The following is an 11,535-nucleotide window of genomic DNA, read 5'->3' as shown; positions in this document are numbered from 1 at the left end:
AAAATAGAAAGAGATGTTGTATTAGATCGAATGACTATCCCTGTACAAGAGTGTAAACGACGTAAATGTAACCAACCTTTAAGTCTCGTTTCGAATCTTTAGGGAAAGAACTGATGGTCATGTAAAAAAAGCCAGAACCAATTTTTGAACAAAAACAGTATTGTTTAAAAGCTGTAACCCAGAAGCCTACATTGTATCAAACCAAAAAAGGAAGAGAAAAACATTGTAAGACATAAAATAGAGTTACCCTAAATGGATGGAAAAGAAAAGAGAGGCAAAATATAGCAGAGGGACATTCAAACCAAATCGATAACAATAATGCACACAACTGCAGTCATGGTTGATGGAAGTCTTGAAGGAATGACAGGTTCTTAGATTGTTAAAAGATATGGTACAAGATTAATGTTTATGTGTGTACAGTGGGTTATTATATTACGAACATGCAATGCATAAAAAAATTGTAATTTTGAGTAAACTGTTTGGCTCAGCATTTTAAAATGAGATCGACCTCTCAATGAGTTCATTACGCCATGAAATTTAGATTTTATTATTTTTTCAGAACTAAGTACAATATATCAGTTATTGAATTATTTAATAGAAGAAATGCGTCTGTCATAAAGGTCGGTAGATTTAATTACTTTTATACTGTATCATCTGTCTAGATGTTGTTCTCCAGGGACTCATCATTGAATGTGGAAAATTGTCTGCGGCTAGCGTTCAAATTGTAAATGAGAAAATATCTACAGTCAGTAAATATTTGTAGTATATTGAAAGCAAATAAACTATATATCTATTGTCATCTGTTACCTTGTAATTAGTTTGGGAATTACAGATTTGGCCATAGTTGTGTAAAGAATGTAGGCGGATGATATAATAAGTTTGGAATTGTTGTTGCAATCATTGGTGTTTCATGGAAACTGCAAAAAATGGTATGTTGTTGTCTGACAGTGATTGAACCGTTGAACAAAATAAATTAACTTCCTTCTTTTTTAAATAACCAAGCTTTTCATGTTTTGATTAAGTGATCTAGAAAATAAGTTCTTGACAATAAGTTTCTTTTAAGACCATTATATGGTAATGCAATGATATAGTTTGGTTTTGGGTATTAATTATAAGAAAGGTGAACAGACTGTTGCTCGTCTTAAACCGCAAAATAAAGAATTTCAAAATTTAGTAATATACTTGGTACAGATGTCATTCAAAATAAACATACACTTCATACGGTTCTGATCTCGTTTTGCTTACTTTAAACAAAGTTTACAATATTTGGCAGACTTGGGTTTTGTTTTATTCTTAAAGTTTGTAAAGTGAACATGTATGATTTTACTACTACTTGTATGCTTCTCTTTGACTGCCGACGCAGGTTTGGTATTGACGATAAATATGTAATAAGAATTTTTAGCACAAAAATACGTTTGAAATGTTTCATCGTGTTCATAGATTATTAAAACAGTTGAGACAAGAACCAAAAATAGATTCATCCAAAGGCATCAAGTTGTGTTTGCTTTCCATAAAAGTTGAAATCTACAAAAGTAAAATTACAAAAAAACTGAACTCCGAGGAAAATTCAAAACGGAAAGTCCCTTATCAAATGTCAAAATCAAAAGCTCAATCACATCAAACGAATGAATAACAACTGTTATATTTTTGACTTGATACAGGCATTTTCTTATGTAAAAAATTGTGGATCGACTATGGTTTTAAAGCTAACTAAAACTCTCACTTGTATGACAGTCGCATCAAATCCCATTACATTGACAACGAAGCGTGACCAAAACAATCCGACATAATAGGTAAAAATGTCAAAAATAGGGGTGCAGCAGTCAACATTGTGTTATAATCTTAATCACAAAAAACAAACAATTATGTAACAAAGCACAACAAAGGCTTATAGGCTAAGCATATTAGCAAAAAAGGACAAGAATACACACCAATATAGTACAGTAACACAATGACGATATGTATCAAAGAGACATGAAAAGGAATATAGACAAAGCACATAGCAAAAATGAAAGACAAGCCTACACACATGTATCAAAATATCATAATACGTTAACTGGATGTATAAGAAAGATCCACGCTTAATGTATCGAAGTAACACCAAAGGGAATATAGACAAATTGCACAATAGAAAAAATGAAAGACACGAAAACGCGAATATCATTAACAATAACATAACGAAAGGACGTACAACTACCACAAGAACCTTAATCTCAATATATAAATCAAACAAATATTTAACAAAGAAGCACCCAAAGGCATATATCAAATTTAACATTCTCAATCATTGCTTTCTTATTTTTGAATTTTATTTATGTATGTTAAATCACCGTATAAACGATTGAAAATATTTTAAGTACTGCGACCGGGGACCGCATGGTTCGATTAACTTTCTCTATTGACTCTGTCTTAGAATCGCGCGTTTGACGCCAGAAAGAAACGTCACACAGGTAAATGTATATAAAATAATTTTGTCGTTTTAAGTATGAAAATAATATAGTATATATAGTTATTTAAGGTATATTCTCTGCAGAATGAAAATTAGAAGTTTACCTTTTCCTCTTGTTGCTTGTCTATATGTTTATTATGTATCTCTTCATAAAAAAACAACGTCATCAAGTATAAAAGAAACACAAAAAGGAAAATTTTGTTTATCTAGTTTACTAAACACACCATCGCATCAAGTATAACGATGTTTGGATTCTTTTTCTCCTATGAAACCCATAATCGTAGTAACTTTACTTCTCTGCGCATTGGGGTGACTACAGTGCCGGTGTTCACGCAATGTTTCGTTTTATTTAACAAATTATGAAACACATTAAAGTAACGAATGTATAATACAGAAGACTAGCATTATTGCCGACCAATGGTGTACTATGTTCTTACTAAGAATACATTTTGTCACCGATTCCATATAATATGATATATGATTAAAGCAGAAAAACAAAACAATTACTTTTATCTGTGTTTACGGTAAGCGAGATAAATTGTGTTTTTGACCGCCCATTATTTCGTGAATTGTTTCCTAAGTGAGACAATAACCTTAAAAACATGATGTTAATTTGAGAGATCTGCGATGAAACCTCTCGATGTTCGGAATCAATTGTTTATAGAATTTACGACTGTAATGAGTCCAGTATTGTTGTCATTAAAATCAATAGTGTTCTGGAATGACAGCTGCTAACTTAAAACACATTAGTCAAATGTGCTAAGCCGTACACTTTTGATGGGATTTAGCTTCCTGTCAATAGCTAGCTGGAATAAACATATTTATAACGGAAACACTTGAAACAGGGACACAGTTTACATGCTGTTGCATAATGGTACATACATAAATAGTGTGAGTATTTTTGTAATTTTATAATTTAACGGATACTTCTCTAAATTTGTCTAACCTCACATGTGAAGCCAATAATTTATATTTGCAATATGCGTTACAATGGGTTCAAATGGAAGATTTATTGTACAGTAAACCCTAAACATCTTAATTAATCTTGATCTATGTTTTACATGATAAATAGTTCACATGGTAAGGACATTGTCTATTTTTCATATTTATATAAATGATAAAGTTTAAGTCCATGTTAAATATGAATTAAATCTTAATACAAGCAAACTTATTAATAACTCAAATATACTACTTTGAAAACTTCCATGATGGAAATGCATTCATGTTTGTGTCGGTTATCTGCAATGGACATACAGCAAACAGGCAGTACGGTAAGGACGTCAGGAATTAACTTATAGCATACGGTCATAAAAACAAAAATCTAATAAGTCATGCCATATACCAAACACAGTATATTATAGATACTTGTAAAGTAATTACAGACGACCAGCATTATTACCGACCAATGGTGTATTATGTCTATATGATACTGATATCAGTGCTAACGACATGCTTTTACTAGGTACCCTCTAAACAGGAAGTAAAGCTTGAAAATAAAGGCTAGTATTCAGTAGCTTATTGAAGATGTAACAAAAATACTTTCTATTATCTTACATTTTTACTCGAAATGATTTAAAAAAAAAGCATTTTTCATAATGTTAACGTATCACTACCGGTATACCTGATATATTAAGGATTTTCTTATCCCAGGCAGATAACCTTAGCCGTATTTTGCACAACATTTTGGAACTTTTGGTCCTCAATGCTCTGCAACTTTGTACTTGTTTTAGCTTTCGAACTTTTTTTGTTCTGAGCGTCACTGATGAGTCTTATGTAGACGAAATGCGCGTCTGGCGTATTAACTTATAAGCCTGGTACCTTTTGATCGCTATTATTTGCGTGTTTCCCTGTCCTGTGTGTTCTTCATCGTATTTGTATTGTAGTCCTGTCATGTGATGTTGTCATTTTAATGTTATATTTAACATATTTAACATTGCCATAAAGTGGGAGGTTTCGATAGCCACATAACCATGTTCAACCCATCATTTTTTCTTAAAATGTTCTGTACTAAGTCAGGAAAAAGAACATTGCTATTTTATAGTTCGTTTCTGTGTGTGTTGCATTTTAACTTTGTGTTTCTGTTGTGTCGTTGTTCTCTTATATTTGATGTGTTTCTATCCGTTTTAGTTTGTAACCCGAATTTGTTTTTTCTCAATCGATTTATAAATTTCGAACAGAGATATGCACTGTTGCCTTTATTTACATGGTTATCCATTACTTTCCCTGTTTTCACGTGCATTATTTTTAGATCAATCAAAGATGATAACATTATTTTGTTTCTAAAACAATGAGTTTACCAATACAATATTTACACACAATAAACTATCATATATCGCTTTAATTATATGAAAATGGTCCCCCCCCCGCGTTTAGTTTTATTTTCATAGCTGTACTATATTAAAATATTGCTCCCTTTTTTTGTAACATGGCATCGTGTTACTCTACATAGCTGCAATTAAAGATATAATTAGAATGTATAATGACCGATGGACCATGTTTTCGTTATCAGCAGATCGGGCTATTATTTCAAAATTCTTACAGCCTACCTCCTTTGTTCTAACAGGGGTGATCTGAGTAGGATCACCCCTAACAGATCACCCCAGCTTGGGTTCCTTTGTTTTAAATGCTTTCCTCTGTAACATTTTGGCGGGAATGTCAAATTCATAATTAATTATTATACGGAAAAGACTATCTATCAAAATTTAAGTAGTTAACTCCAGAGTATATGCTGGGATTAACTCAAGACCTTTATCATATCAACCCACTACACCAGGACGTCTAGATACCAAATATCAGTAATTTAACATACTAGTCTTAAAGGAAGGAAGATATTTTTATAAGTGGGACTAGTTGACAGACTTTTATTCAGTGGGGTTTAAACCCTTTTCGTTAATAAGTGGGTTATCAGACTGGTTGTTCAATTTGATTTAACCCTTTTTCGAAAGTTGGGCGAGTCGGTAAACAAGAGTTTGGCGTTTTTGTTATTTAGTTGCGCGATCTAGTGTGGGCCGATTGGCCAGTGGGGCGAGTTGGCATTGTTTCATATCTACTCATCGTGTTCGGGGGTCATTAAGAGTTAGGTTGGTCCCCTCCGTAAAAAAATCAGTATGCCTTCGGAATATACAAATAAAATTATTGTCAAGAATTTCAATAACGACCGGGAAACAGACTAATCAAGAGTATACATTATTTAGTAATATATAAAGTATTTTAAAATGGTTAGGTGGCGCTCTAAACTAGATTTTATGAATTGTAAATGTTCTTTCGTCTAATCTATAACAGCAGGGATGAAAAATAGTTATCCCATTCGGACTTGGTGTGTCAGTGTTTGCTCGCCTTCTGGTCTCTTTATCTTTTGTCATTCTAGTGATCCATACAGCAACAGATCGTCATAAATTAAAACACTGCATCATTTCAATGGTCGTGTACTGAGTATGAACCTTGCCAATCGATTTGTATTGTTTATGATTATTGTGTGGCACATCTATGGAGGTGTGAAATGTTAAATGTAAACATTGCATGGCTAGGTTCAGAAAAGATTAAGTAATTGTAATACATGTTGATATATTCACATATAGGATATGCTGACCTTCCTTTTTCTTTAATTTGTAATCCGTTTATTCAACATATCCTTTACTCGTATATAAAATAAATCTTGTAAAGATACAAGTGCTTACTTGGCTTCTGAAAGTCAACAATAATTAAAAGTTGACCAAGTTCTTTTCCGAACAATAGCAACACATACCAAATAACCGTACATTAATCTATTAAGGAAAAGATTTGACGCGAGTTGTCTGATAAAGGCATTGAACTAAACGCAATAGATACTAATTACTAGTATTTCTTTTCTTCGAGCTGATAGACAATGTATTTAAGATTTCTCGTGCTGGTATGGATCGTCAAATCATACAAATAGTGGGCAGCAGATATGCCGTACAGTCCTAATGATTATGACGGAAGAAAACTTAGCTTTTGTCTATTCAGGTTGTACTTGTTCTATGTAAAACATTTATTTAAAAAAAAAATCAAATTTTGTTCTCGCGGGTGAATGCTTTGCTGCAATTTGCCAATTCATTACTAATCTGTTAAAAATGTTACTAGTATATAAATGTTATCTATGAAGAAACTGATACAAGCGAATGAAAGTGAAATGAACAAATAAGAGGTTACATTTTTTTTGAGGTTGGTAAGGGAAGGCACATTATCATGTCATGAGAGTGACTAGGGTAGGCACATTATCAGTTGATGAGGTTTACTAGGATAGGCACATTATCAGGTGATAAAGTTTCGAGGGTTTGCACTTTATTAGTTGATTAGGGTTATTTGGATAGGTACATTACCAGGTAATGAGAGTGTCTGGAGTAGGCACATTTTTAGATGATGAGGTTGACTAGGGTAAGCACATTACCAGGTAATGAGAGTTACTAGGGTAGGCATATTATCATATGCTGAGAGTGACAAGGGTAGGAACATTATCAGGTGATGAGAGTGACTAGGGTAGGCACATTACCAGGTGATGAGAGTTTATATGGTAGGCAAATTATCAGGTGATGAGACTGACAAGGGTAGACACATTACCATGTGATGAGAGTGACCAGGATAGACACATTACCAGGTGATGAGAGTGACAAGGGTAGACTCATTACCAGGTGATGAGAGTGACTAGGGTAGGCACATTATCAGGTGATGAGACTGACTACGGTAGCCACATTTCCTGGTGATGAGATTGACTAGGGTAGGCACATAACCAGGTATGAGAGTGACTAGGGTAGGCACATCATCATGTGCTGAGAGAGTGACTAGGGTATGCACATTACCAAGTAATGAGAGTGACTAGGGTAGGCAAATTATCAGGTGATGAGAGTGACTAGGGTTGGCGCATTATCAGGTGCTGAGGTTGACTAAGGTAGTCGCATTACCAGGTGATGAGAGTGACTAGGGTAGGCAAATTATCAGGTGATGAAAGTGACTAGGGTAGACACATTACCAGGTGATGAGACTGACTAGGGTAGGCACATTATCAAGTGATGAGGTTGACTAGGGTAGGCACATTACCAGGTGATGAGATTGGCTATGGTAGGCACATAAGCAGGCGAAGAGGTTGACTTTGGTAGACACATTACCAGGTGGTGAGAGTGACAAGGGTATGCATATTACCAGGTGATGACAGTGACTAGGGTAAACACATTACCAGGTGATGAGAGTGACTAGAGCAGACACATTACCAGATAATGAGACTGACTAGGCTAAGCACATTATCAGGTGGTGATGTTGATATGGTAGGCATATTACCAGGTGATGAGAGTGACTAGGGTAGGCAAATTATCAGGTGATGAGAGTGACTGGGATAGGCACATTACCAGTTGATGAGAGTGACTAGGGAAGACACATTACCAGGTGATGAGACTGACTAGGGTAGGCACATTATCAGATGATGAGGTTGACTAGGATAGGCACATTACTAGGTGATGAGATTGGCTATGGTAGGCACATAAGCAGGCGAAGAGGTTGACTTTGGTAGGCACATTACCAGGTGATGAGGTTGGCTAGGGTAGGCACATTACCAGTTGATGAGAGTGACAAGGGTAGGCACATTACCAGGTGATGACAGTGACTAGGGTATACACATTACCAGGTGATGAGAGTGACTATGGTAGGCACATTACCTGGTGATGAGAGTGACTAGAGTAGACACATTACCAGGTAATAAGACTGACTAGGGTAGGCACATTATCAGGTGATCATGTTGACTATGGTAGGCATATTACCAGGTGATGAGAGTGAATAGGGTAGGGACATTTCCAGGTGATGAGGTTGATGTTGAGAGGTAACTTATCTCCTCGTTTTTAGATATTTATATTAAAAAGTAAACTAAACTGATAACACTTACCATCACGATTTGGTTGATCGTTATGGAATTACTATTCATAGATGACATCTGATATGTTCCTTATGTCGTACCCTCTCTCTTTTCACGAATGTGACCTACCGAGTTATACTATTTCCCGGATCTGTAATAGCATACGCAACAAGAGGGGTACTACATGTGGAGCAGGATCCGTTTACCCTTCCGGAGCACCTGAAATCACCCAAGTTTTTTGGTGGGGTTCGTGTTGCTTAGTCTTTAGTTTTCTATGTTGTGTCTTTTGTACTATTATTTGTCTGTTTGTCTTTTTATTTTTAGCCATGGCGTTGTCAGTTTATTTTCTGTCTATGAATTTGATTCTCCCTCTGGTATCGTTCGTCCCTCTTTTATCAATAAGGTAATCGAACAAAAGGAAACAAGACTAGTTTGAAGGTCATTTATGTTGTAATCAACTGTTTAATTACGCCGTGTCTGAAGCTGAACTTTTAACTAATGACGATAAAATTGTATAGCTGAAGAACGGTGGCCTGCTAAGATAGACAATATCATTATATATTTTTATTTCAGAATCTGCTTAGCAGACAACAATAATAGACAAGCGGGGATAGAAGTCAGTGATATCATTATTATTTATTTCTGAACCCATCACGTTTTACAATCATATGAGAATGGGTAATAAAGTGATTATTATAATATAAAATCAATTTAATGCGTTTCAAATTTTTCTGTTTACATTTTCAGGAAAATGATGGACATTGGAAGTAATTTAGAAATTCATATCAAGTCGACGAGCAATGAAAACGAGACATTTATAGCAGTAGTTGATACTGTACGTAAAGACAATGACGATATAGGTGCTCTGTATTATGTTGTAGCAGTGGTGCTAATCTATGGATTATCAATCGTAATGATGATAGCTTCACACATCCGCAAAAACAAGCAAGATAACCAGCTACGTACGTACATCAAGGAAATGGCCATGTTACGGAAAACGGATCGACGTGAAAAATTGGTAGATAAAATTCAGAATTTGCCAAATATAGCGAGAAGCTTAATGCACATGGAACTAATAGAGAAAGCGGATGCTAATATAAACGAAGAAGATGAAGATTCACGGGAAATGTTATTGTGTAAAAATAGTACATTTAACAGTAGTGATTCGGTTTTTCAAGGTCAGTATGAGGATAATCCAGATCCTAATGTCAATGTCACTCCAAAGTCAGATCACAGCAAATCAAATATGTACATACAAGTCATCAATGAAAATGCTCCTTTGTGAGCTCTCTGATCTGTGTCGCTTTGGTGCTGACTAAGCAACTATTGTGTCTGTTAAATATTGTCGTCGTATTTGAATTGTATAATTCTGGGATAAAAAAAAAAGATATATTGGTACACGAGAGAAGGTTAATTGTTTATCAATATGTCATTCTATTGCAATTCAGATATGTAATTTGTGATCTTAACTCGCTTTTACAGTTTTAATTCTAGATACAATTTGTGTGACGATATATATATAATATTAACTTAAAATATTATAGATTGGTAACTATGGACATGTTTGCGCTTATCGTCGAGAGATAAATTACATGACATTCAGACAATTAAAACATTCTTGATTGGTGCTTCGTTTTCAAGAAGACATTATTTGTAATACATGTTAGCCATGTTACTGTTAAGGTTGTGATTTGTTGTATGTTTCAATCCCTGAGTGCCTATAAGGATATCAATTCATTTTTCATTAAAAAAAATTGTACATGTATTTATTTTTGGGATAATAAATAATACTCACTGTTATGACAACTTGTTTTAGTGAAAATAATTTCCACTGCATATCTAAGTATGTCAAATATTATTAGTTACATAGTGTACATTATATTAACATATAGGCAGACTCATTATTTTTTTCTATCCGAGAGAAAAAAAAGTGTATGATTACCATTGTGTAAAAGTTAATTATGAGAAAAAGTTTGTTCAGTAATATTGTTGAGCTTTAAATAAAATTTATTTCCATACAATTTATAACATTAAATGCGGAATTTACACAATGCTGTTTAACTTTATGGCTGCTGTTTGAGATCAGAGTTACATAAAGCGATACATGTACGGCACAAGCATGAAAAGACTGATAACTTTCCTAAATGATCTCAAATATCCTATCATTGTCTGAACGCAGTCGTACATACGTCTTATCCGATTTTGTTTATCCGTATTATAGTCGTAACTACGTCTTACAGATGCTGCTGTGTCGCAATATGGTAACAATATCTCGGGGTTTTTTTCAAGACAAGAATCATATACTATTGATAGGGTGTCCCGAGTATTCCGTTCTTATTCCAATTTGTATATTTCGCATTACAAAAAATCGCCCGAATCTGCCCCGACAGCGTATCGATTCGTCTGAATGCGATCCAACAGAAATCAGACAGTGAACCGACGTAGCAGGAATCTGTCACGATTGTTATCTAACTATAGACAAAATTGGCTCAGTTTCCCGAAACTTATTAATTTTTACCGTGTCAACATGGTATGATCTGATTCAAATACAAATATGAAGATCATGTATTACCATAAATCAACATATTCGCTCCTGCATTCATCTTTGTCGACACCGTTTCTGATCAAGTTTCATTCTAACACCTTGTTTTCTTATAGTTGGTACATTCTTCCTTATATGGTATTGTTTCTTCATTTAATCGTAGGCATAAGCTAATAGTATGTTTAAAACAAATAAAAGATCTGGTATGATTTGCTTTGAGACGGTTATCCATCATAATAAAAAAGAACACAAGAATGGGAACAGCAATAAAGTGAAAGTCCAACAGTATAGATAGTTATTATAAAAAATAAACGGGATGGCAAGATGGAACATAATTCTAAAGACAAATCTCAGACTTTGTATGTTGATTGGTTTTAATTAAAATACTAGTGAGGATTTGTTCGAAATATTGTGCACCCCTATATAGTTTACAGAGGTAAACCAATAGTCTCTATTTGACTTTTTTTATATCCGTCAGATAATAACATGTTAATAAGTAGAGTCTGTGGCTTAGCGGGATGTAAAAAATAAAAAGCCACGTCCCATCGGAATTGGATGTTAAATCCGATGCCTCGTGTATGAGATTGCCACACTGACTGAAAATGGACGTACCACTAAACTATGAAAAATATAAATGAACAAAAGTTATAAAAAAAATATATAAAAAAGCCAAACACGACTAAC

General features: G+C 34.3%; 1 protein-coding gene across 1 annotated transcript; it reads left to right on the top strand.

Moving 5' to 3' along the window:
• The first annotated feature begins 3,054 nt into the window (after positions 1-3,054).
• Positions 3,055-10,125, top strand: LOC134711487 (uncharacterized). The gene is made up of 2 exons (XM_063572104.1): positions 3,055-3,340; positions 9,057-10,125. Exon 2 carries the CDS (start codon positions 9,061-9,063, stop codon positions 9,592-9,594), a length of 534 nt encoding a protein of 177 aa, XP_063428174.1. The 5' UTR covers positions 3,055-3,340; positions 9,057-9,060; the 3' UTR covers positions 9,595-10,125.
• The last annotated feature ends 1,410 nt before the right edge of the window (positions 10,126-11,535 follow it).

This window comes from Mytilus trossulus, chromosome 1 (genome assembly GCF_036588685.1).
Source record: "Mytilus trossulus isolate FHL-02 chromosome 1, PNRI_Mtr1.1.1.hap1, whole genome shotgun sequence".
In the NCBI taxonomy this organism is placed as follows: domain Eukaryota; kingdom Metazoa; phylum Mollusca; class Bivalvia; order Mytilida; family Mytilidae; genus Mytilus; species Mytilus trossulus.
Note: the sequence above shows the minus strand (reverse complement) of the source record. Positions and strands in the feature narration are given on the sequence as shown.

Bases quoted from the DNA above. Each gene is read 5' to 3' on its own strand.
- LOC134711487 (XM_063572104.1), top strand. From the start codon at position 9,061: ATGATGGACATTGGAAGTAATTTAGAAATTCATATCAAGTCGACGAGC.